The sequence below is a fragment of the Taudactylus pleione genome, unplaced genomic scaffold, assembly GCF_031769625.1.
Source record: "Taudactylus pleione unplaced genomic scaffold, aTauple2 ptg000251l, whole genome shotgun sequence".
NCBI classification, from domain to species: Eukaryota; Metazoa; Chordata; class Amphibia; order Anura; family Myobatrachidae; genus Taudactylus; species Taudactylus pleione.
In genome coordinates, this window is record NW_028284653.1 from 8,388,320 (window position 1) to 8,416,024 (window position 27,705).

Consider the following 27,705-nt stretch of genomic DNA (forward strand, 5'->3'; position numbering starts at 1 on the left):
TATAGAAGAGGTCAACCTTATTCTTTTTGCCAGACTAACAATCAGGGCTCTAACAGTAATTTACGATCACTCAAGATACTGCAGATAAAATATTTTCAGTCAAAGATTAGTCTCTAAAACGACAAATATATTGCTATGACATAATATGTAATATAAACAGTTTACATATCCATTTTCTAGAACAATGTAATGCACCTATATAAAAAATATGGGGCCAAATGTGATCGGATGAGAGTTTAGCAGTAAACTCACTTTCAACTAACCCAAAGTAATTGAGTCTGAGAACATGTACCCTATTACATTTGGCCCATGGTCTTAAAATGGTAATTAACCTTCCTTTAGAAATATCATTGCATTTTCCAACAAAAAGCATCTGTGATTTAAAATTTTCACAACTATCTAGATAAATATTTAGCAGAAACTTTGTTTTTTTTTTTTTTAAGAATCTCTCACTTTTTTATTATTATACATATATACAGATGTATGAACACTTATTTCCATTTTACTGTTTAGGTATTTGTAACCATGAAAATACATCTTGACAGCAAAGTCTGATAAGTCATATTTTCAATAATACAGCTAACATGAGATTACGGTGTATTATTTCCCAGTATTTGGCCAGTTGGTGCGTAAATTAAAAAGAATTTCCACATCCTGAGGTGCCAGCTTATAAACTCCCAGTTCATTTAGTGCTGCTGTAGCAGAGGGCACCTTGCTATCCAGGCTTTGGGCTGCGGACTGTAGTACATCCTTCAGCAGCAGGGCAGAACCCACACTTAGGTTCAGGATAATGCAGGCTTCCTTCACACTGCAACAACAATACATATACATCAATCACACAAGTCTATAAGGTCAGGTGAAATAATAACAGCAGAATTTGGGGAGAACAAATATTCTACAGCCATGGCCAAAAGTTTTGAGAATGACACAAGTATTGGCTTTCACAAAGTCTGCTGCTTCAGTTGTTATGATGGCAATTTGCTTATACCCCAGAATGTCATGAAGAGTGATCAGATGAATTGTAATTAATTGCAAAGTCCCTCTTTGCCATGACAATGAATTTAATCCCAAAAACATTTCCACTGCGTTTCAGCCCTGCCACAAAAGGACCAGCTGACATGTCAGTGATTCTCTCGTTAACACAGGTGAGAGTGTTGACGAAGTCAAGGCTGGAAATCACTCTGTCATGCTGATTGGTTAGAATAACAGACTGGAAGCTTTAAGAAAAAAAAAAAAAAAAAGGAGGGTGGAGCTTGAAATCATTCTTCTTCCTGTTAACCATGGTTACCTGCAAGGAAACACGTGCAGTCATCATTGCTTTGCACAAAAAGGGCTTCATAGGCAAGGATATTGTGGTTAGTAAGATTGCACCTAAATCAACGATTTATCGGATCATCAAGAACTTCAAGGAGAGGTTCAATAGTTGTGAAGAATGCTTCAGGGCACCAAAGAATGTCCAGCAATCGCCAGGACCGTCTCCTAAAGTTGATTCAGCTGCGGGATCGGGCACCACCAGTGCAGAGCTTGCTCAGGAATGGCATCAGGAAGGTGTGAGTGCTTCTTCACGCACATTGAGGCGAAGAGTTTTGGAGGATGGCCTGGTGTCAAGAAGGGCAGCAAAGAAGCCACGTCTCTCCAGATAAAACATCAGGGACAGACTGATATTCTGCAAAAGGTACAGGGATTGGACTGCTGAAGACTTGGGTAAAGTTATTTTCTCTGACGAATCCCCTTTCAGATTGTTTGGGGCATCTGGAAAAACGCTTGTCCGGAGAAGGAAAGGTGAGCGCTACCATCAGTCCTGTGTCATGCAAACAGTAAAAGCATCCTGAAACCATTCGTGTGTGGGGTTGCTTCTCAGCCAAGGGAGTGGGCTCACTCACAATTTTGCCTACGAACACAGCCATGAATAAAGAATGGTACCAAAATATCTTCCAAGAGCAACTTCTCCCAACCATGCAAGAACAGTTTGGTGACAAACAATGCCTTTTCCAGCATGATGGAACACCTTGCCATAAGTGTTAACCAAAGTGGCTCGGGGAACAAAACATTGAAATTTTGGGTCCATGGCCAGGAAACTCCAAGCATTGATTAGGCAAGAATGGACGGCCATCAGTCAGTATGTGGTCCAGAAGTTGACTGACAGCATGCCAGGGCGAATTGCAGAGGTCTTGAAAAAGAAGGGTCAACACTGCAAATATTGACTCTTTGCATAAACTTAATGTAATTGTCAATAAAAGCATTTGACACTTATGAAATGCTTATAATTGTACTTCAGTATACCATAGTAACATCTGACAAAAAGGTCTAAACACTGAAGAAGACTTTGTGAAAACCAATACTTGTGTAATACTCAAAACTTCTGGCCATGGCTGTATGATGACAGGTATAAAAGTCAGGACTGTTTTGTCTTTTGCTGCAATATACTTATACATGTATTGCATGTAAGCAGACACAGCAGGTACATTATATATTTACAATTATTTGGTCTAGTTTCTCTTGTTATAATGTACCACTCATGACCTGTACGGTTTCGGTCAATGGTTCGCATAAATGGATACTCACTGCTTAAAATAATTTTCTGGCCTTTTGCAGTAGTGTGAGAATAAAGGAAAGAGATTCCGTGACATATCGAACTGCAGTTGTGCTGCTCCTCCTTCGTTGAAATGATTTGCCAAGATTATCTATGGAATGCAAGCCTCAATAAATGTCAATGTTATGAACTATTTTCAAGTCTCTGTAATTACCATATGGTTTTGTTTACTCACATCTTGATAAAGGAACATATCCAGCTTCTCTGCCAACATCTGCCAGATTGTTTTAAACAAAGTATGACACAGTTGTTGCTCCAATTGTAAGAGACGGTCTCGGAGTGCTAAGAGCATTGGACAGGCTGTGCTGGACAGTGACATCACTGCTTGTTCCGACTGTGATGGCAGAGACAGCCACCTGCAACAGCACATTTGGAGAAACGTAAACAAGGCAGCAGTGTATTTGGGGCAGAAGTTCTTGTTTGTTACAACATATTTACAGGGGGGTGATTCAATTGTCTTTTGGGCAATTCAACTGATGCTGTTTGGGCATCTGTGCACACCCAAAAGCACTGGGTTTAGCCACGCATAGCAGTCTACAGTCCTTGGATGCCCAAACTCCTGTTTGTCAGTCTAAACAGCCAAATTATCGCACATTTCTGCTTGCTACCTCAGGAGGCTGTGAGCAGAAGTGTCTCACCGCAGTTATGAGCGCCCAAATGGACCAACGAATTAATTGCTCCATCGGGCGCCATTTCGTTTAGGCACCTTACAAAACAATAGCCCTGAGAGCTCTAATCTTCATGTATATTTACCTTTCTTTCTTGTACATCTTTGCAGCATCTTTGACTTCTCGGAAGACGTTTTCTACCTGACGGCATAACATATCATTTTTCAGTCGTTCTAGAAGATTAATCATGTCATCAAAGACAGAGATTTCCATGGAGGCCAGCTGTCCAAGCTGCAGCTTACTGCTAGAATTTGTGTCCATGCAAACTTCCAGTGCAGCCTGCTGCAGTTGTAAAAAGAACTGCAAACACAGACATTACACAAAGTAAGTAATAACAACAAAAAACAACCCCTACTAACAACCAGTGGTGTTAGAAAAGATCCAGGATATGAAACAACATAAGAACTTGGGAACCTTAACATTCAACAACATAAGCAAATGTTTCACTGGTGCTGCCTGCCTTTCTCTCTCCGAAACCTGTACCTACTGTATTGTCCGCCCTCATCATGTTTGCACCTAGCTTACATGAGAACTCGACAAATACCGGTCGCCATGGCGAATAATATTTTAGACCTGGCAATTGGATTTATTGTGGTCTGGGAAAACAGAGCAGTCAGAGTAAATGTCTAATTAGGCACTTCCGCATAGCCTCACACCCTTACAAACAAAACTTTAATATCGCATCTAGCGGTAGCTGAATGAGGACCTGCAGGCTCGTATCTGTGGGCACTAATAGTAGAGCCTGGGATATGTAGATCTGTGCGGAAGATACTTTGTTATAGCATACCATTATTTGCATTTTATCAGGGCCTGCTGAGGCTATACTTCTCCGGGATCATTGGACTTGCATTGCTGTGCTAATGGCTGGTGATGGGCTTTAAATTCTACCCCACCATAAATATTTTATATTAGAATACTGATGTTTGTCACTTAATATAGACTCAGTAACGTGATTCGAAACATCTTTAAAGTAATAGAACAGTGTGAGGATAAAGCCACCATAATTTGGATTTTGTTTGTATAAGTAAATTTAAATTAAAGTTTCAGCTATACATTATATCACCAGTAAGCGATACGGACTGGCACAGCCTATAAAACATATAGGAGAGCACAAATTCAGCCTCTGCATGTGATATACAAGTACAATTTTACAATACCAGTCAGATCTTTGTGGTTCGTAAGCAACACAGTAGCGTCCTGATGGTGAATCTATGTATTGGGAGCCCTGCTGTGTGGCACGCTATGAATTGGGAGCCCTGCTGTGTGGCACGCTATGAATTGGGAGCCCTGCTGTGTGGCACGCTATGAATTGGGAGCCCTGCTGTGTGGCACGCTATGAATTGGGAGCCCTGCTGTGTGGCACGCTATGCATTGGGAGCCCTGCTGTGTGGCACGCTATGCATTGGGAGCCCTTCTGTGTGGCACGCTATGAATTGGGAGCCCTTCTGTGTGGCACGCTATGAATTGGGAGCCCTGCTGTGTGGCACGCTATGAATTGGGAGCCCTGCTGTGTGGCACGCTATGCATTGGGAGCCCTGCTGTGTGGCACGCTATGCATTGGGAGCCCTGCTGTGTGGCAAGCTATGCATTGGGAGCCCTGCTGTGTGGCAAGCTATGCATTGGGAGCCCTGCTGTGTGGCAAGCTATGCATTGGGAGCCCTGCTGTGTGGCAAGCTATGCATTGGGAGCCCTGCTGTGTGGCAAACTATGCATTGGGAGCCCTGCTGTGTGGCAAGCTATGCATTGGGAGCCCTGCTGTGTGGCAAGCTATGCATTGGGAGCCCTGCTGTGTGGCATGCTATGAATTGGGAGCCCTGCTGTGTGGCATGCTATGAATTGGGAGCCCTATTGTGTGGCATGCTATGAATTGGAGCCCTGCTGTGTGGCATGCTATGAACTGGGTCCTAGAGATGGGCATGTGACTGGGTCTGATGGACATTGAAGGGGTATGTATGATGTTCTGATGGTAAGTGGGAAGGCCGGTGGAGCATAGAAGGGGCATGGGCGTTGTTCCTATATTTTGATTGGGGATCATGATCCGGCTCCTAGATTTTAGAAACATGTATCAAGCTCTGGCTTACATGTATAATATGCTATGTGTCATAACTAGGCTGTCACTATTGCAAACAATACATGTGAACTGATGTAAAATTATTATTCATACAAAATATCTGTCAATAGAGCTAAAACATCCCAGCTATATTGATATACGTGTGGCTAAGGATCAAAATAGTTTTTTCATTATAGCCAAGTTACATTTAACTCCTTATAATACCACCTTATAGTGTTGGTAGCTGAAAACTGGGAGGGGTAAGGCAACACATTCAATGACTTTATTAGGCTTTGTCCCTTTCAGTAAAAACACTGAAAATTTTTTTAAAGTCCAGAAAACCCACATAAATTCTCTATCCCCCATCCTAGCACCCATAGGCTCAGTTCTGCACGTGTTAGAAAGGAAGGCCCAGGTTTCGAATGATTTGACCCTGATAAGTTATTCTTTCAACATGTGTGATCACCAGAAACAATCCCTGCATTCCAGAAATCATTATGAAGTCCTGGTATTGGGAAATCTCTTCCCCTATCCTGGCTTCAATACACTCAGGGCAACCTTATTTGAAATAAGAGAGTCCCCTATTTCAAATGATGTAGTCCTTTAGTTGTTATACCAACCTGCACTGCAGAATAACTAGTAGAGCTAGTGGATGGCACTTAATATACACAATCAGGGCACCTTAGTTTGTAATTATCGTGTGGTGGTCATCATACATTAACACCCTATACAACAGGAAGTCCAGAGACAGGGGTTCTAATTCCCACATCCTCCCATTAATAAAAACAGGGGTCCCCTCATTTGATTTGGTAAGTGGTCTATTTTTCAAAATGGTATACCCAGATTATTCCTAAAAATGTTATGCATTAATTAAAAATAAAATGAATCATTTGTAAGTGCAGATATTTCTGAAAAGCTATGTTTACAATCCAGCCTTTTCTTATTTTGAAAGAGTGGTATAATGTTGTAGCAAGAACTGCAAAGTATTTCTTCGTAGTGGTTAGGAATAGAAAAAAAAAAAAATTCAACACAAAGATTTGATTTTAATTCACTTTCTTGCAATTTCATTAACTAAAGCACTTACTTGGCCTTTTTTGATTACTTGTTTTATCCTAACATGGGGGAAGATGATCTAACTAATGAGTCTTACAAATAAAAACAAGGCTTAATCTGTGTGGTTATTGCACAAATAATTAAAAATTGTGATGCTGGAATGTGACCAATCCAAAAAGTTCCAAAATAGGCTCATTAGCAAAGGAGTAAAACAATACAATGGAAATAAATACCAATGCAGTATACATTTTACAGCAACTGTGGTGCCATGTCAAAAGATATATATTTAAGAATGTATCCTATAAGTTTTATTCAGTTGCCCTTGCTTCTGAAAGGGCATTCAAAATATGCAGTGCTGGGGAGTTCTCAAATACTTACAACATTGTCAGCCCAGTCTCCAAGCACAGTTGCTATGTAGTTTACAGCATTGAGAATGGCGCAGTACTTAAAACCCAAAAGAGCTCTGTTCTCTTCCTTCATCACTTGTGTTAGACGGATCCTGAAGTCATCAACCAAATCTTTCTGCAACTCCAAAAACTTCAGCTTCTTCTCTGCTGTGGGGAGGTTCTTATACCGGTCTATAATTCACAAAATGAAAATCAATCATATTCCAATAGCAGAAGAACCAAACTGTAAACCAAATTATAAATCTAGTAGTGGACGTATCACACAATGTAAGTCAATGATATTTCAGTAGCATGTTTACTTTGGAACCAGTTATAAATGCCTTTTGGACAATCTATATGCCAGGTGCCACAGATTTTTATAATTCTATTCTAAAATATTGAAAGTCAGTAACATTTATTAATATGCACAGACAAGCTTGGAAATGGTAGTTTAATATACTTTTGTGACATGAGCAGGGACACAATAAGACATTAATAAATCCAGAACATTGGCCGTCCATATTAGCTATGCAAAATTCAAGGCCCAACTCAAAGCTGTATCCCCAAATGTATGGATATCACGATTGGTAAAGAGTGCAATATATACATAAAAACATATACTTCTCCTATAGTACAAATTAAGATGTTTGACAGACTATTTGATATCCATGAAAACAAATATGAGCTTTGTTAATATCCTTGATATTCGTATTAGAGTTTAAGACTTAAGCCGCGTGTCCGCTAGACGATATTTTGAACGACTGAGCGATATAGTTATCGTTCATTATATCGTGCAGTGGATATGCCGTCAACGACCAGCGATGCGTACTCCCGATGGTCGTTGACGACGTCGCTCATCGCCCGAACCTGCAGCCCAACCCGACGATAGCTTCAGGTTGTGCAGGTTCGGGGATGAGGGAGGGTGCCGGCACTGAACGATATATCGTTCAGTGTTTGTGCTTAATGTCGTTAAGGACACACCACTGCCGGGGACACACTACACGATGTCGCTCATGGAGCGAAACGTGTAGTGGATATGCGCTATTAGGCTTTGATTAGATCTGGCATTAATGTTAGGTCTAGGTTAAAGCATGGGGTATGTTGAGATATAGGATTGATATTCTTTTGTCCACTTAGGTGATTGTCTGTTTGTGCAGAGGTAAGAATAGCTCTTCAGTAACTGGTTAACTTAAGAGTGGGCAATAAGCGGGTGTAGAACTTCACATCCCTGCTATAGTTTTGCTAATTGGCCATGCTAAAACTGTTGCAAGGCATGCTGGGATGTGTAGTTCAACAACAGTTGGAGGGACGCTTATTGCCCACCCCTAGGTTGCCACTCCTTGTTAGAGTTAATATAGCAAGGAATATTCTAGGCATGTAATATATATACCTCTGACATAAAGTGAGGTAAAGTAACTACCTCATTAAGACCTGACAAGTGTACTGTATTTGTCTTTTATATTAGTCTACTGGAGACACTGTAAACTCCCACTGCCTGGCCTGGATCTACAGATATCTCCAACAAGGTCAGCAAGATGTGTTACATACATCATAACTTACTCAACATTGCATAGATTTCTTTTTGTTGGTATGCACAATTTGTGTTTTGTATAACCTTTTTTCTTTCTTCCCAGCATGGCAGCGTTTTGTGGATTCTTCCAAATATATTATAATGATAAAGAATTAAATTATTTCTAATTAGAGGGATTAATTTGTGGAGCCCAGTTTAGCTCACAGCTGCTAGAAGAGCCTGAACACCCTTGGTAGATTAGCTAAACATGCTCCATAACACATATGGTTATGAAATGGCACCATGCCCAAATTTCCAGACCATTAATGGACAGTTTGATAAATGCAGTAGGAAAAGGACTTATCCTGTGTGTGTAGTCATCTTACAACTGCACCAAAGGTACATATCCACTACACGATGAAAGAACGATTGAATGATAACAATTACTTTATCGTTCATTATACTGTGCAGTGGATATGTCGTTCAGTGGAGGCACCCTACCCCATCCCCAAACATGCACAACCTGATGATATTGTCAGGTTGGGCAGTATGTTCAGGCGATGAGAGATGCCGCCAACGGGAGTGCGCATCACTGGTCATTGCCGGCATATTTATGAGCGATTACGATGTTATCGTTCAATCGTCCATTTATATCGTGTGGTGGATATGCGCCTTAACAAGTCCCTCTGATGCTCAAAGACTTGGCAGTACAGCCTATGCACTAAATTGCAAGATTTCATCCAACTTGGTAGCATATGTCCTGAACAATTACATCACTGCCATAGTGTCATCTGCTTACGAGGGCCTGGAAAGCCGCTCTATATAGGCAACACACATACATTTAAAAGAACAAGCACATTAGGGAAAAACTCAAGGCACACTAACAGTACAGGTTTTAGTGATATCCATGCTTGAGTACAGATGGTTAAAATCAAAATAACTAAGGTACTAAGTAAAACAGCTATCCTTAAAACCTGGACTGTCAGTGTGCCTTGAGGACCGTGGTTGGGAATCCCTGTTCTAAAATCTTTCAGCCATCAATAAGCATAAACCACTGAGTCAATGACAGCATGAGAATCTGGTGATGGAATCGTCTGGGATTTGAGCCGACACTATTGATCCCAAGGCCTGCATTACAGAGTGAATTGACACTCGGCAATTGTGAAGCAGTCTGCGTAGTCTGTGCTGTATTGCTGAAAATCTTGTTTGCAGTTAGGAAGATTCTCTGAACTCGAGAGTCCATTAACCACCAGGTCCCCTGGCCTCTTTACTGCCCTGCGCCAGTATGCTATATGCCCTGGTGGTCTAATGGAGTTGTGGGCGTACCAGTGTCCACGTCAGCGCCTCCGGTCTGTCTCCTGAGACAAGACTGTGCAACAATGCGTGTCCCCGTGAAGGGGGATCTGCCTTACCTGTCCCCTGAATTCCGGCCTGCAGTCTGGGATCCGAGGAGTTTGCTAGCTAGTCCCCCTCGGAGCCCCGCCGGGAGTACCTAGCACAGGCTTGGAGTCACGGCACCTCAGAGGGGTGATGGGTCGGCAGCACAGACGTCTGGAGGACAGTCTGGTGCTGCTTGCCCATTCTAGTAAAAAATAGAAAAGAAAATTAAATCATAAAATAAAAGCTTGGGCTGCTTTATGCAGCCCCCTGTTATAATGGTGGTACAGCTCTTGCCAGACACCAATAAAACTGAAGTGCCCTCAGGCTGTTGGTGGGGTATAGGGGGAAAGACCGGAGAATCCTGGGATTGAAAAAGGTTTGCTGTTGGTGTCTGGTCCTCCAAGTCCCACCTACACCCCAATGTCTCCCTATGGACCCCGATGAAAGAAATGTATTTTATTTTGAATTCTCTTGGTTGTGTAGTTCTCATATAATAAAAATATATTACTGAAATAAAATATTAAAACCTAGTCAATTTTCACCTGAAAAAAATAAAACTAATTGAGAATTGAAGACGACATTACAGAATGCCGTCTCTGAGCATTGCACAGTGGCACAACAGGACACTAGAGTGCAAAGTGATACAAAAGATGGCGCATAGTGTGACATAACGAGAAACCACTTGTTTGTAACCAACATTACACAAAGCATTTACCATCACAACAGCAGTGGCATATTCACCATGGGTTGCAGAGCTTGCAACTACTGGGAATTTTGGAGAGTGGGCCCCAGTGAAGAGTGGCCTGGGGTAGTGATGCCTTCACTTCCACCTGACTATAGGAGGATTCCAGAATATTAGCTTATATGAGAGGTGCTATAAGCAATATAATCTTTACTGATGTCAGAGGTGGTTATAGTTTTGCAGAGGCCCAAACCGCCACACAGGTATGGGAGGTTTTGGGGTGGAAGAGGAGAGACAGAACTACATAAACTAGGTGATTGGGGGGGGGGGGGGGGTCAGGGGTTTGAAATATGACCAATTACCTGTGATAACAAGGAGAAGAGTCATAAACGTCTCTGCACAATCTGGAAATTTCATTTCATCCATATCAAAGATATCTTTGTACTGTGACACCCAGGCAGCCTCTGAAGACAGCATAGAATCCATCTTTTCTAGAGCCACTGACAATTCAAATAGAGGAAAACTATTTTTAAGTCTGTACTTTGCTATTGGACACAAACTTTAAAGATACAATTATTATAACATTTATAGAGCCATTTTCTATAGTGCTGTACAACTGGAAAAAGCAAAGATACAATACTGATACAAGGATGAAGTTCCCTGTATGCAAGAGGATAAACATTTACAGGGAAAAATAAATAGAAAATAGGTTTAACTGGGGCAGGTCAGTTAAATGGAGAGGTTGAGGTTTCAGTCAGTGCTAGGCCAGCTGTAAGACAATTTCTACCATTCCATTCACACTCTGTTGCCGGATACAAATTTATATCCTTAGGAGCACAAGTGCATAAACTGAACTAAAGAAAATAATGTTACTCAAAGCAAAAGAGCTATTGGCTTTAACACAAAAGTAGTCATTATTTTACAAATAGCTATTCATTATCAATAGGGTCACAAATCCCTCCTAGGACAGAATGTACTTCAATCACTTTTTATTTGAAAGCTGGTGGTCCCAACGTTCTCTCCACAAAGAAAGCGTGTAACAGCCATATAAATAGGAAGGTAAGTTGCTGTATGTTATTTATAGAAAGAGCAACTGTGAGGCCTATGTATCAAGCCATTTTTTACATAAAATTATGCAGAAACGGTAGTTTCTACAAATTTTATGTATTGTTCTTATGTCGTAATAGCAGAATGCAGGAGTTTTCACAGAAATCTCTGGAAAGTGCTAACTAGCACTGCAGATTGCAGTCCCCTTTATTAGCAATGGGGACTACGATCTGACCCCTATGTACTAAACTCCACAAAGCGAAGCTTTTCGGAGTTTACACCATGTTCAGATGGTGTAAACTACTGAAAGTCTATGGGGACTCCAGGGGCAGGAGAGAGATCTTTCAGTCTCTCCCCCGCAGCCCCCGGCTGGCTCCGAAAGCAGATGCTGTGCGCATGCACTGTGACAGCTTACCCTGGGGAAGTCTCACTTCTGTGAAAGATTTATCCTAAATGACGGGGATATAACTCACAGGACAGCGGTTACCGTGATCGCTGTCCCTGCGAGTTCCCCGTAGTACATAGCCGGGATATTTTTATTAAAAATGAAAATCTCTCTGGCGAGTTAGTTACAGAATAGTCGTGGCAGTACAGCGATTATTAGTACATAGACCCATGTAGCTTATGTAAAAGTAATAAAAAAAAAAAAAAAAAGACTCAATGTAAACAAAATAACTTGCTTTCTTACATTTTCTTTCCACTGTCAGCCATCTTTGAAAGAAGGTGTCCTCTGACAGGATGTGCATGCAGTTTGGAAGACTGCTCGGATAGCCATGTGCTGTGTGGAGTTCCCTTTGAAACAGAAGCACTTCATCCACAAGATGACAAAAGAGGACATCGTCATATAGCAAACATGGGATGTCAACAGACAACTTCTCCAGAACCAATATAACTAGACCTCGAGTGAATTCCATCTATAGAGACAGCAGACAGAAAACAAAATAGAACCATAATAAAATGCAAAGCACGTGTACTAGAGTTAATATGCACATTACATTATGTAATGTTGTAATTTGTATACAGAACAAAACAATATGACATTTAGCAGGACACACTGAAATGAAACAGATATCTTTGTGTTCATTTCACTTGGCTGTTATAAATGTAAACTATTGGGAAGTGTGCAGCTTAAAAACGAAAAACAAACAAAACAGGAATTCATTAATGAAAATAGTACAAAAGGTACAATATACCATAGCAGACAATAAAATACATTACTCCAGCATTGCAAGGTACCACTAATGTACGAGAGGTTACCACAGGTCACTGCGACTTTGATATTTTTCCAACATGTAAGCACATGGCTTACATTGACTGCACTGCTTACATATTTATGTTTAGTTTTAAGTCTGTACAGGAGTCACAGAACCAAGTAATGGTATAAATTAAAGTTTTAATAATGCTGCTCCCTCAGTTTCCGAGGCAGATGCTCTCAAGTATTAAGTAAAGTATATTAGTCAAATTTAGAGAAGAGTCAAGTATTCTTTGGTGGGGCTCCCACATTAAGCATCAGAATGCTTCATTAAAGCCAGCAAAAGATAAACTGTTAATTGATGATAAAGTGAATTGTGTGCCATACTAATCATTAAACTATTAGAAAACAAGTTCTCTAAATGTGTTCATTATTCTCATTTTAGATTCTGAGTTACTTTATCAAGAGATGTACAAAGCCTCTCAAGCTCATATTTGATAGTAACAAGAGCCACAATAAGTGGCTCAGATTTCAATGTACAAACTGAAGATATATCTCCTCAACCTTGTTGGTGATTCATTCAGGAAGTAAAAGGTATTAACTATTTGTACTGCTGCTTAACAAAATCATTGAATCAGAATAAATAGAGTATATGCTGGCAATCGAAAGCAATGATTAATGCTACAGTGTGAGAAGAAAAAGCAGTATACATCTTCTAACTTGGTGCTCTACACAGAACCAGAATGAAGCTGCAATGGAAGATGCATGCCTTGTGTAAGGTACTGTCCAACCCAAGATAATTCTATACAGGTTGAGTCTCCCATATCCATATATTCCGGAATATTCCGAAATACAGAATATTTTTGGCATGACTGAGATAATGAAACCCTTGATTTTTGATGGTTCAATGCACAAAAACTTAGTCTAAGGCACAAGTTATTAAAAATAATGTATAAAATGACCTACAGGCTGTGTGTATAAGGTGTATATGAAACAAATTTAATTTCTGTACACAAACTTTGAGCCACAAAATTATTGAAAATATTGTATACAATGACCTCCAGGCTGTGTGTATAAGGTGTATTTAAAACATAAATGCATTCCGTGTTTATATTTGGGTCCTATTCCCAAGATATTTCATTATAATATGCAATTATTCCGAAATATGGAATATTCCATTATCCAAAATAGCACCGGTCCCAAGCATTTTAGATATGGAAGACTCAACCTGTACTTGTAAAGATCAACTACTACTTTAGTGTTTCTTAAACTGAATGAAATCAGGTAAGATACAAATACACAACCATATTTCCCTACATGTTAATAACTGCAGTTTAAAATGATAAAATAAGCACACTGCATATATTTCATATCTGTAAGGTTTATTATATCCCAGAGGTCTCTGCAACCTTAATGCCTTACCTTAGCATTCACATGGGAACCTGCTCTGTTCAGAATAGGCTGAATCTTCTCATGTAACAATGTTGTGTGGTTTCCTATCCACATAAGCACCTGAGTAAGGTACCACTCGGGCTGGGATAAAGAGAGGAAAAAAAAAACAAAAAACCTGACATTGTGGTGTCATTGTACTTTGTGCACAGACATGATACAGAGAAACAACTAAAAAACGAACAATGTTATGTCACTATGAGAAATTGCATAATCAAAAGAATATTGCATTTGTCAGACAGATCAGCAAAACTATCTGATAGCATGATAGGGCAAAAGCTACCAGCCATACCATTCAAATGACACAACAGGAACATTACCAAGCAGGTGAACATGGAGACATTACAGACAAGAATGGTGTGTAAAGGGGGATAAATTAAGCAGAGACCAAACGCACACCTTTTACATTGTCAGCTTTATAGGAACCGGTTATACAATACATGTTTCTCATTTATATCACATTTAGCACTATACTCCTTTCCCTAAATAATAGTATGAACCCTGGGCATTCATTCCTATTATAGCACATAATAGTCTTAATGAGGCTCTTTATTTAATCAATGCAAGATGCATACTAATTCTATCATTATTTCCCCGTTTTCTCTCTAATGCAAACAAGATTACATATAATAAGTTAATGTCTTTCCCTAACGTCTATATGTTACTTTGTCGGGATGTCAGCTGCAACCCCCAAAGACGACTGAAAATACACAGAGATAAATTGATGTCTGAAGTACATTGCCCAGTACCAGAGGTGGATGCCCAGTACCAGGCAGACGAGAATTGTTTCAAACTGCAAACTTCAGAAATTGTTTTTTGTAAGAGTTAAAGAAACTCCGGAAACGCTGTGCTAAGTGTGCTGAATTTCAAGATGATTATGTGGAATAATCTAAGTTTCATGGCTCTAGTTCATTTCCTTCTTGGTGAGGCTGAGGACATTTCAGCATCCCCTCGTAAAGGACGTGGTCAGGAGGTTGAAGCATAGTTACCTGTTCCATTAAATATGCCAGACTACATTCATGATCTCAAATATTCTACTTTATTGTTCTTTGGGATAGAATTCTTCGGGAGACATTCTGCATACAGATGTGTCCACATATACCTATCCTCAAGTCCCAACAAATAGCCCTGTTTAGTGCGCCACAGACCTTGCAATTTAGCCCTGTTTAGTGTGCCATGGACCTTGCTAAACACTAATCTTAAGTATCTACTACACTAGAAGTAAACTAAGATGCAAAATTGGAGGAAAAAGTAGCACAATGAAGGAAAAGAAAAAAGTACACGATCTAGAGAAAAATGCAAAAGACAGGTCTGATAAGAGACCAGTGCATCGTTAGGCTTAATCTGCAACTTCATACCAATTCCTTTGCTACAAAAATACTAATCCTAAATACCTAATACCCCGATTCAGAGGTGGGCGCAAAAGTGAACACAGCAGCGTCATTGGCGGTCGCCCATCTGTGGGTTTATGCAAATGGCATACAAACTCCTTCCCTTGTATACATCTGTGCGGCTAAATGTGCTAGGACTGAGACATCCACTTTTAGTGCCCGTGCCCGCTGTCATAGCAATTGGTGCATCCTTATACGCCACCATCTGTCGCACCATCAAATATTTCTCCAGCCCTTTAGTGTCTTCACCTGACCACGGCCTCCTATGCTTTCGACAGTATCTGAATGCAGCCGCTTGCATTAACACGATTTTTTAGTAATCATTTTTTTTTTAAGTAAACGTTTTACATTTTTAAACGTTTATTTAAAAACATTTTTTTTATAAAAAATCCCAATGAAATCAAATAAATCCGTTTTTCATTTTTTTATTTTAAAATCCAATTTTATGCAACCATGCAAAAAAGTAAATAAAAGTTACAGAGAACATTACGACAATCAACATTGTGGTCTATCCATAAGACTGACAATGCAGCGAAATATAGAAAATCATGTTATCATACATTGTTGTTTGTCATGTCTCTCATAGATTGCTGCATTATATCTACAACATGATTTGCCACGCAGTCTTATGGATAGACCACAACTTTGAGTAGTTTTATTGCTCTTATATTATATTCTACTTTTTCACTAATATTCCACTGATTCTTTGCTACTTTGAGATATATTTTACAAACATTTGCAATTTTCTTGCATTTTTAATATAGACAAAAATAGGAATCTTTTGGGGACAACTCGCACATTACAACGGCCTAGAACATGGTGCACCACTGTATCCTTCACTATTTTTTTAAATAAAGTTTTATTGATTTTCACAAAATATGGTACAATGGAAAGAAACAACCATCTTAATGGTATACAAAGAGAAATATTTCTCACATAATAGACAACAGTTAGGAGTATACTCTCGTTTTTTGTCTATTACAAGGTTACAGTCCAAGAAAGAAAACGTTATTCAGTCTCCTGCTAAAGTATAACAATGCTACGTATATCCAAGAAAGAATTGTCAGGCTTAAAGTTTTAATTAGAAAACAATAGTGGCAAATAGAAAGAGCAAAGAAAAAGAAAACCAACATAGGGGGTAACACAAGGGAGATGACACAAGAGGGAAGGGGAAATAAAGAAAGATGAACATCTAACTCTTCTCAGGTCAGTATAAAAGAACGGCCCATGTTTAACTTCAATATAAAGGTACAATAGGTGCGGAGAGGAACATGAGGAGATATTGGCATCAAATACTTATGTAGATGCGAAAATACGCCTTATCAGTTAGTATTTTCAAAAAGTTTAATTGTGTGTTCCGGAGATGAAGTCTCCAAAGTATTAATAAAGGGTTCCCATTTCTGATACAAATTTTCCACTCCTTTATTAATATAGGGCATGGTGGAATGTCTATCATAATAAAGCAGTTGTAACATTTTTTTGTTTGATTTCAGAGAGTGACGGAGAGGATTTACTGGTCCAATGCATAAGTAGGACTTTCTTTGAAATAGTAGGAAGGCGAGGTTTGGAGGTTTTATCTGTACCCAAATAGCAAAGTTTGTAATTACCACAAATACAAGCTAACGAGTCAGGCAATAAATGAAGGGAAAACCTAGTATTGACAAACTGAACTACTTTACACCAAAATTTGTTCACTTTTCTACATACAGTGTAAAAATGTGGCATTAGCCATATGGTATTTTGGACTCAGACACTACCATGTGTCTCCTCTGAGATGGGGAAATGTACGCCCTATGGATCGTACGAATGTATACTTCTTGTAGGTAGGCTGATTGCAAATACTTAAGTGTGGAATCAAAATGGTTAAGAAGATCAGAGACTTCAGCAAAGGAATGGATATCAGTTTTCCATGTAGTAAATAAGGAAAGCCAGGGGGTAGTTGAATGGGTATCTGTGAAATGTGCATAAAGCATTTTGATCCTATAGGGGATTGTAGAAATCAATCTCAGGAGTGAATGCAATGAGTTGAGAATAGTTTCAACATTTGAAGGCGTATGTAGTGTCTGGTTTGGAGATGCATATAAAAATTCTGTCTTGGTAGCTGATATAATTGTTGCAGTCTGGGGATCCATCACTATTTTTATCCTCTTGTGTTGTAATTTGTAGTCTCCTTTTGTATTTACCAAAACCTGGGCTTAGTGGCATCTCAGCAATGCATGAGCTTTAATGTGTACTTATGTAACTAGACCCTAATGTCTAGCAATATATGAAATGGAATAATAATGTGTGTGTTTAAAAATGTTACCACTATCATTATTTGCATGTACCAGTAAGTATTTCTGATTATGCTTATTTGAGCGAAGAACTCTTATATTCCATCATCCTAATCGGTATAGCAAGACTTAGTTAGACCAAAGTGTAGTACAATTGTGACACGAAAATATTTTTGTAGACGCATAGACATGTGGAATATGATGGCAGTTTCTCATGGGCTTCATGGTCAAGAATTACAAACATAGTGAACAGACTTCTCCAACCACATGCAAAAAGAATATTTTGATGCTGCAGGACAAGACTATTTAGAGAAGATAAAAGGGATTGAGAAGGTAGGGGGTCCTCTCTCACTGGGAAAGGAAGCCGTTTTGTTAAACGTTTCCTCATTGCATTTGCGGAAGGATCAGCAAATCAGTCCCAGGTTGGTCTTTCATGAAAATGAGTAAGCACCTTGAACTGCCTGGGAGACCATTAAGCGAATTGGAGCAAACATATAGGCGGAGTGGAATCTTAGGTTTTATCAGTTTGAAACTGTGCGCGCTGTTATTTTTTGTACCTACATGATATATAAAACAAACACATGTACATACATATATGTAGCAGGTTTTCTCTCTCCCTTACTTGCTACTATAAACCTTTCTATATTTCTTTTCCTTTAGTACCTCCACCCAAGTCTTGTATTTCCTTATGCTATAACTGGAGTGGACTTGGGAACACCCCTGACTGTTAAGTAGTGGTTATGTGTCGAGTTATACCTTATTGTCAGACCTTTAACCTACCAATGACACTTATAAATATGTAGCAGCAATAATTCACTTCGATTTAGCATCTATGTGTATACTCAGGATTACACATGAATAGGTTACATAGTTTATTTTACTGCAACTCTCCATTCTGCAGAAGATGAGTTTGGTCAATGAGCAATGTATTAGTCATAACATTTTCAGAATAAGATTCACACATTCATCAATTAAGCATGAAATCATCACAATATTACTTTATACAAATTACATACCAATAACCAGTAACCTGTTGTCTTTAAAGAGATTACCCTCTCATATGCTGTTCTTATATTTCCCTTATTAGTCAGTGTGAATGGCCATGCTTGTTGGTGCATGTATTAGTAGAGTAGTATGCGGTTAAGTAGTAAAATCCAGGTTTATAGGGAATTCCTAAAATTAGTCTCTTCTTATACAATGGGCTTTAGTAGTGATATGCACCAGCCTGTAGAGTTATTCCTTATAATCCTTGGTGCAGTATTAGCAATTGTGTATGAATATAAATACAATAGGCAGGAGTCTATGTTGTCTAAGAGCAAAAATAATAATGCTGAGCCGGTGCTGGATGTTACTATGACTAATTACTCAATATCGATATCTGTTGTATTGTCACATAGCTCTCACTATAATATTCTGATGTATTGGTGGCTTGAAAGTATGTAATAGCGCTTTACTTCTCATGTAGTCCTTAATCTAATGCTCTTAGTATAACAAACCTATCTGCTTCAATACGATGTTAGTCTATAGACTGCTGAACTGCTTTCCTGTACTCATGCGGTAAAGATAGTTTTACTGTAATAAAGAGACCGGTCAGCAGGACTAATTTTAGACTTCTCTGTCTCCTTCCGCCTCTTCCACAGGCGCAGCAGCGCTGACTAGACTCCTCCTGGGGCTGGGCCTCAGACCCTCTGGTTGGCTGACTCTCACATTTCTCAAAGTCGAGTTATAGGCAGCACTCACTCTCCAGATCCTCCCCCTACTGTCTAGCAGCATTCACCCCAGTGTCCCTTCTTCTATCAATCACTGGTTTCCAGCTCTCCAACACCAGGCACAGCCTCCTCTCCTCAGGTCAGCAGCCGTTGAAGAGCCACTCGGCTAACTCCTCCCCTCCCAGCTCCAACTGTCACTTCATAAACTGCCAATGGCACCCCTTCATTGCCAGGGGTACTGCAATAGTTCATAGTCCTCCCACTATATAATCCCACTGTCACCACTGCAATCATCAAACCACTGCATATACATTACATTACTATGGCACTCTATACATATTCATAAATACATACTAAAACTATATATATACTATTTTCATTCTTAAAGCTGCTTATTTTAATATTGCAAGGGATTACATTTATACACACACACACACTAATGTATATACACGCACATCTGTACATATATACACATAAACACACACACACACTAATTTATATTATATATATACACATCTTGGAGTAGCACTCACTTTTAGAAGTCTGCAGCAGCTGGGGTGCTCTTCAGGCTTTGTCCATAAGACCCAGTCCACAATAGTTAGATTTAAAGAAGCGAACTCACCAGACTAGTTTAGAAATCGTAGGAAAAATTCCAACACTATTTTTTCATAGGAATACCCAAAGTAGCCATAGGTCGACGGATCGGTCACTGTAAGGACCTTTCTCAAGACCACCACTTCAGCATAAAGTCAGCACCATGTGAACATGGTGCTGACTTTATGCTGAAGTGGTGGTCTTGAGAAAGGTCCTTGCAGGGACTGAAACGTTGACCTATGGCTACTTTGGGTATTCCTATGAAAAAATAAAGTGTTGGAATTTTTTCTACGATTTCTAAACTAGTCTGGTGAGTTCGCTTCTTTAAATCTAACATATATATATATATATATAATTTGTTTCAGTTGAACTCAAAATCCTAAAAGTGTGTACATTAGATATATAGCAGTGCAATAATGAATACATATAAATACACCATCCTCACCTTGCTTAAAACATTGGTTTGTTTATTGCCTGTAAAATGATACCAGAACCTCTTCTCTAAAGGTTTTAACATAATCTGCATGGGAAGAATGATTGTAGGAGATGCTGGAAGCGAATACTTATCTAGCATCTGTTTAGGTGTACTTATTAATTCATCCCTAGGAACACATGTTAAGGAAATATAAACAGTCTTTGCCTTATAATAGCGTTCAGTCCGTATAACTTATTTTAAGAATAAACATAATAGACTAACATCTAACATACTGTACTCATTTAGGTCTGTGTCACGGAAAAACATTCTTGCACGGATTCTCTTTACCCAGGTAAGCAGAATAACTGTAGTATACAAGGTGAATAGGTTTTATTCTGACAACATAATTTAAACATTTATCTCTGTGTAAAATATGTGCAAAGAATGCATCAAGGTTCAAAGGCTGTAAATTATTGTTTTTTTAAATGTTGTTAAAAATATTCAAATACAATTAAAGCGGTACAATTATTTTCTAATACAAGTCAAAAAAGGAAATAAAACTTGACTTTACTCTCAGATTTAATTAGCAGCTCTTATACAAGATCAAACATTGTATGCTCCTGGGGAACTAGCCAAATCTGCAAACACCTTCCTTTGATGGTTAACTTGTAGTAATATGGCGCCCTCATTCCCAGGTGGACAACTTGTCGATACTTTTACTTCTCCTGGGTGGGGGAAGGGGTAGGAGTGACAGGATACTTCTGGATCAAGTGACAACACTAAGTGCTTTTCATCCAATTCATGTTCTTGAAATATACCACACCTAACTGGTGCAAAGTCTGAGTAAATTAAGTTGGTTTCATTTTACATCAAATGTGCTCTACAAAGTTGAACTGGCTCTTGCACTTATCCTATTGGTAGGTAAATATCATTCTAGATTACATCAAGTCAATGAAGATGATGCCCAGCTCCAAATTCTCTCCTGCCCAGTTTAATCTAAAACCAAATTCGGTTATCTCCTCCTGCATAATTCAAAGCACTAGCTCAATGTTGTATCGTTATTATAGCACCTACTGAAGAGATTTAAAGATACATATTCTGCATTGCAAAACAAGGGTGTGGAATTCAATTCAACACGCTTATGAATAGCGACGGGGGATGCGAAGAGAAATCCGACCAAAGTGCCAGGTGCGCGGCTGTTTTTCTGCATAGCACGGTGCAAACAGCCGCGCGCCCGGCACTTTGGTCAGAGAATGCCGGATACCCCGGCTTAATAACCTTGTTAAGGCGCGATAACCGGCATTCTCCGACCACACAGCGCACTGAATTGAATAGCTATGGGAGCTCGCTCCCGGCGCTATTCAATTCGCTTGGAATTGAATCGCCCCCTAAGTTTCCAAAAACTTTAGTAACTGATCTTAGACATCTCCCAGACTCAAAATACCAAAGACCACCACAAACTAGCAGGGCTGAGAGGACACATTTTATACTCTACTTAAGCAGTTCAAGTACATAGAAAATTAAAAATAAAAGTATGATAATAAGAGCATAGTCATTAGTCATATTCTTCATCAAAATCATTTGAAAGGATACGAAATTTGGAGCTTAAGGAGTTGAGTGAAGAGTGTATCCAAGTTAGTGTAAACCTCTGTTAGACTGGCTGAGGAAGATGAAGAAACTGGTGTCCGTGACTGGTGAGGAGCAATGAAAGGCCAGTTTAAATGATTTAGCACTTCTTCAAAGTCACTAAAGAAAGGAAAACTTGTTTTATTAATGCACTATTACAGAACATTAACAAACTACTAACAGACAGACCAGTCATTACACTATGGTCATTTATCTTAAATTTACCTTGTTAATTTATCTTTTAGGATTTTATGCCAGAACTGAACAGTGGATCTAATAAATTTGAGTAAATGAATACATGATGAATCCTGGAGCTTAATAGCCAGCTCTGCCATGGATACCAATGTGCTAGCTGCTTCTGCAACATTGTTAGTCATGAGATGTTGTTGGATGTTATCACTGAAAAAAATATATAATGCTTTAATTGATTCCAAAATATTCAAGCCACCTGTATATTAGGGAAAGAAAAGCACAATATAAATCAGCCATATCTGCAGATTGCTGTAAATTCAATCAGAGTTGAATTATTTCAGTGTGGGTCATAGCAGGCAAACCATTAGTCTATAGGGCTAATGTCTATGTCACTGCTATAATTACCTGAGCTCCTCGATTTGTGAGATCCATTTTAAGTAAGAAAGGTGCCTCTCTACTTCATTGACCTGGTCTATAAGTGCCCCTAACTCCTCCATCCATGGGGCGGCCTCCACCAAGTGCTTGCTAATTGATTCAGTCACAGTGGCTTCTCTCTCCAGAAGAGAAGAAAGAGAAGTCTTTGTTTTTTCAGCATTGTTTAGTGCAGCCTGAATTCGTTTTGGGGCTTCAGAAGAGACAGTAAGAACCTGAGGATAAAATGTACAATGTCATCATGTACACCTTGTCTAAAAAAAAAGTCTACACAGGTTCTAATATTAGAAGGAATTAATGACATTCATGAGGTTTATGTGCAGTTTCCACACTGAGGCTCTATGTAAAACCTCTGAAAAGAATCACTGGAACCAACACTCTGAATGTTTTTGTACAGATAAGCCTTTTTGAACTTTAACGTTGTATGTCGAATTTGTACAATGCATATACAAATTTATGTATGACACTACACTCTATATGATCCTTCTCTATGTTCTTTGCATTGCAAGAAATCATTATCAAGGATGATCACGAGTACTTACAGGATCAACCTCATCACTGATTTCCCATATCATTACACTGCCTGATGCCTACGATTTCTAATATTCTTAGGTTTAAATCGAGGTTGATTACCTGCTCTTCCAAGTGTTTCTTCTCTTCCGCAATGGTTTGAATAACACTGGCAACTTTCCGTAAAGACTTTAAATCATTTCCAATCTCCTTCTCCACAAACTCGCAGACATAAAATGGAAGATCACACGTGTTTAGATCGGACGATTCTAAAGCCTCAGTTGATTTCTCCGGGTCACTGTTACTTGGTTTGTCCATTTGCTCCTCATTCTCAGGAGATGCCATTTTTTGTGGAAATTGTCAGCACCTGAAAAAAACTTCCCTTTATGCTTCACTACTTTACACAGCAAGATTACATTAGTCCAAATTTTTATTTTATTTCTTTACTTATGTAATAACCAGTCCACTATGTCACTATTTCTTGTTGTGACCAGCAATATCCCTGCTACTGCACTTGTTGAAGTGGACCTACAGTACCACATACTCACATTAAACAGACATCTGAATACACAACTTATAACTAACATTTATAACGCGCAATTACTGTAGTTTCTTTCAATATAGAAAGGTTGGGGGGGGGGTGCACTCAACGGGTAGATCGCTGTGACGCTTTGGGGAGCAGCCAAGTTTGTGAGGTCACCCTCTCCACAATCTGGAAACTAAATACAATAAACTCTGCACTCATCTCACACACAGGCAAAGAGGTGAGCACTGAGTTTATTGTTTGTAATTTCTTTCAATTCAACTTTTACATGTCTGCAAGAAATTACTCATCTTGTTGTCAGATATTAATATTTCCATGTATTTACACAGTACAACCCCAAATAACTGCGGTATATGAGGAGAGAGTTTGTCTTGATAATTGAAATCAGAGTAATCTAAAAACATATGTATGGTAGTTAGTGTATTATATTCAGCTGTTAATGTGCACATTTTGTGAAGCAAAAGCAGAAAGTTTATTACAGTAACGTTCCCGCTAGGCTATTTTAGCAGGGCACCATGCCCGATTTTAAAATGGCAGAATGCACCCTGCACAATTCACAGCCACCCACTAAAACAACATGCTGTGTGCTGTCTCCACCAGCGGGGAGGGAATATTTGCGGTGCAGCAATCACCGCTGGTAAATAGATGCCATGTGTATGCGCATAGCATTTATTCACAGATAGAGGAGAGCTTGGGGGCACCTTAAAGACACGCCCCCTTTTCTGACACACATGCTAGAGTGCCCTTTCTGTTGTCTGAGGGAACACTATTGCAGTATGTATAGTAGAGGTGTGTGCCGGAAATTAACACAAACAGCCTAACCCGGACTACCATACCAAATTAAAAAAAAAAAAAAAAGGCATCATATTCTGCTGTGATGTGTGCAGCTGACCAACTTGACACAGCAATGGGATACAATTATGCAAAAATGGCACCAGCACCTGGTGAGGGGTATGAAGCTGTGCAAAATCGTGGAGACGGGCAAGGGGGCCTATCCACATTTAAACACCTCAGATCAGGGCCGTAGCTAGCGTAATGCGGCCGGTGCCATTGCACAGGTCACCACGGGTCAGGGGTTGCTGTTTGGGCCTGTCAAATTTCTGTTAATTATCATTCTCACTTGTAGCTTCCTCTAATTTCATCCCCAGCATCTCCTGGCCTCTCCTATCTCTTCCCTGGCCCTTCCCCATTAGTACATTCCCATTTTTTTGATGAATTATGTCCCTTTGAAAAATGAGGGGGGCGCCAATGCGCTTTCTAGCACAGGGCACCAAAAAGTCTAGCTACGGTTCTGCTTCAGATAATTCGCCGGCCAGTGAGACAGTGTGGCTGAGCTGGATTGGGAAGGAGCAGAGAGACGGTATAAAGTGAAGCAGGAAGGGGGGGGGAGGGTTAGATAGTCGCATGCAGTTGAAGTTGAGGGATGCGCATTAGAGGTAGACAGATTTGTTGTTTATATTTGACATGCGTTCTTGTGTGTGTGTAAAGATTTGGTGATGGTTATGTATGTGTTAATTACAAAAAATAAAATAAATAAATGCATAAATAATATAGTTGACAAACAATGTTCTGGCGGGTAAACCAGCGATGTGGCCATTCACAATCAGCGGGGGACACTGGTGTGTATGGGGATTTCAGTAGGCCAGGCATGTTCACCAGGAAACAGACTGCATGCCTATCTCCAGCTTGTGACGACTGAACCATACGGGCTGCGTGTTAAGTAAGGGTTATATTGCGCATGGCAGCTAGTGCCCAGGTTGGAAGGTTGCGTGGCCGCAAGGACAGCCGAACTTGCCCTCACCCACATGGTGCGAAGAGGGGGGGTGGTTGTTGCGTGTCTGCAAGGTTCGCCGAGCAGAGTCCCCCTCCCCACAGAGCCTTGCCCACAAATTATTTTCTTGCCCTGCGATCTCTGGTATTAAGAGTGATATGTAAATAAAGCTGTGGCCAATTTTGCCTAAAAACGTGTTTACTCAATTATTTGGGCAGAGCAAGGTAAACGGGGGCATCAGATAGTCAGCCTCCCCCCTTATTGAATATAGGTGTAAGTGTCCAGCATTCAAGATATATAGGAATACATCATTTAGAACTGAAATATAGCAAGATATTTTCAAACGGCATAGATGGGAGGTGTTAGTCTCCCCCCTCAACCTTTACAAAAATAAAGTTTACATTCTATATATAGCTAACATACATAGATCTACTGCTCATACAGGGACCAGTGCAAGAGTTTCTGTTCTGCCTATAACAGCACTGCAAAGCTAACAGGTCTTCATATGATCACAGCCCACGGAGTATTTCTGTTGAGAGGAGATTGTAGACAAGATATGGTAATATATGCATAATACACCTGTAAATTATATCTGTATAAGTAAATAAAAATCACATACTGGATTCAGAATAGAAAGATTATAAGGCATGTATAAATATCAATGAGTCTCATATGGCCACTGAACTTTTGTTCTTGTAAGATACGGTGGTGGTGAGGGGGGGATTATGGTAATAAGTGAATCATACAAGTTATGAGCGCCGGGGACAAACAGTCACATACTTACTCAGAATATAACGTATTCATTAAGACATCTACATTACTGCAAAGTAATGTTCCAGCCAACCGGCAGCTGCAAACTTATTATTTTATCAATTACATAAACTTACTTTATGCCCGGGGCGAGAATGTACCGCTTACTGAGCGGAGGCAGCGGCGGCCCCGTGTGCCGGGAGAGGCCGGAGACAGCTGCAGCCCACACCCACCAGCTCACCTCGATCACACACACAGAGATACCGGTGACATCTCATACAGGCTGCACAGCGATACGTCACTTCCTGCACTTTTTCTTTAAATAAACTTTATGGACAATAATGAATTCGTACTCATATAACACATATATCATATATTGGCCGGGTCACTCTAATCAGGAGAAGCTAAAGCTATGAAGAGAAATGAGTGCTGGAACTGGGCACTGCCACTGACTGCCGTATAACAAAGGTGTGCAGCAGCAGGATACATGATATATTACTGACCATACCTCCCAACATGACCCATTTACCATTTTGTCCCTCCTGGACATTGGAATGGGTCATGTTGGGAGGCATGCTGACCACAGCGATACTTTATTTTGAGCGGTTTAAACATCATTTTAATATTATTGTCATGAGTTGGTCAAACTATATAGTAATTAAGTAATCATTAAGTTATCTCCCCAATTTACTTCTTAGGTACAGAAGGACAGGTAACTATATGGGGGAAGAGGTAGGACAGAGGGGCCACCGGCAGAGGTGATATGGCACATGCTGGATCCAGTTTACTCAACTATATAATAATTGTACAAAGTCAGCCCGTCTTCGACATGACATAGGTTTGGTGGGGGACGCTCAGATATAGACATCACTGACACTGGTGCGACCCAGCGGTGAATGGATGCTGTACAGTAGGGGAAAGGGACTGGGGGTGGCACAGCAGCTTGGGAAACACTGAGCATGCCCCCAGCTTGGATATGCCAGATGGCCACACCCCCAGACCATGAGGCCATGCCTCTTTTTAAGTGCATGAGGTGTCGGATGTCACACCAACTGTCAGTAAATCTGGGTACACACATCAGTAATGATGTGTGTACCCAGCGATGCGACGCCTGACATATCGGGCGGCCGGTACACATTATACGATCCGATGCCTGACCCCCGATATGTTGGGCAGTCTCCATTCACCTGCCTGGAGTCAGGTGCCAGCTAACAGTTAGTTGGGGACGTTTGCCAGTGAAACACACACCTGAAGGTCAGTTGGACAAATATTAAAATTTTTCATGAATTTTTGTATAATAGCAAAATGGCGCATAAGTACAAAATACTGGCAATATAAGGAACCTTCCATGGTGTTGCATACATTTAGAACTTTGTAATTTAAATAATATGCATGTCATCTGTGATGTGACTAGCTACCATAATCATATGGAGAGCATTAGGTAAAATAGTACAAAGAAAATGTCTCCTTTCCAATATTATTTTCACA

The 27,705-nt window shown here is 39.9% G+C and overlaps 1 protein-coding gene across 4 annotated transcripts; it reads right to left on the reverse strand.

The window, feature by feature from the left end:
• Nucleotides 1-216: 216 nt before the first annotated feature.
• Nucleotides 217-26,536, reverse strand: RINT1 (RAD50 interactor 1). Of its 4 annotated transcripts, none has more exons than XM_088480268.1 (14): nucleotides 26,459-26,536; nucleotides 23,276-23,519; nucleotides 22,616-22,857; nucleotides 22,244-22,417; nucleotides 21,986-22,138; nucleotides 20,423-20,579; nucleotides 13,984-14,094; nucleotides 12,058-12,283; nucleotides 10,685-10,822; nucleotides 6,743-6,942; nucleotides 3,347-3,561; nucleotides 2,769-2,949; nucleotides 2,566-2,684; nucleotides 217-808 (listed from the first exon to the last, which is right to left on the reverse strand). In XM_088480268.1, exons 2-14 carry the CDS (start codon nucleotides 23,495-23,497, stop codon nucleotides 601-603), a joined length of 2,346 nt encoding a protein of 781 aa, XP_088336394.1. In that variant the 5' UTR covers nucleotides 23,498-23,519; nucleotides 26,459-26,536; the 3' UTR covers nucleotides 217-600. The 4 variants fall into 4 exon arrangements, with proteins under 4 accessions (XP_088336394.1, XP_088336396.1, XP_088336395.1 ...); XM_088480270.1 differs by lacking the exon at nucleotides 26,459-26,536 and adding an exon at nucleotides 26,252-26,318; XM_088480269.1 differs by lacking the exon at nucleotides 26,459-26,536 and adding an exon at nucleotides 25,891-25,969.
• Nucleotides 26,537-27,705: the final 1,169 nt, after the last annotated feature.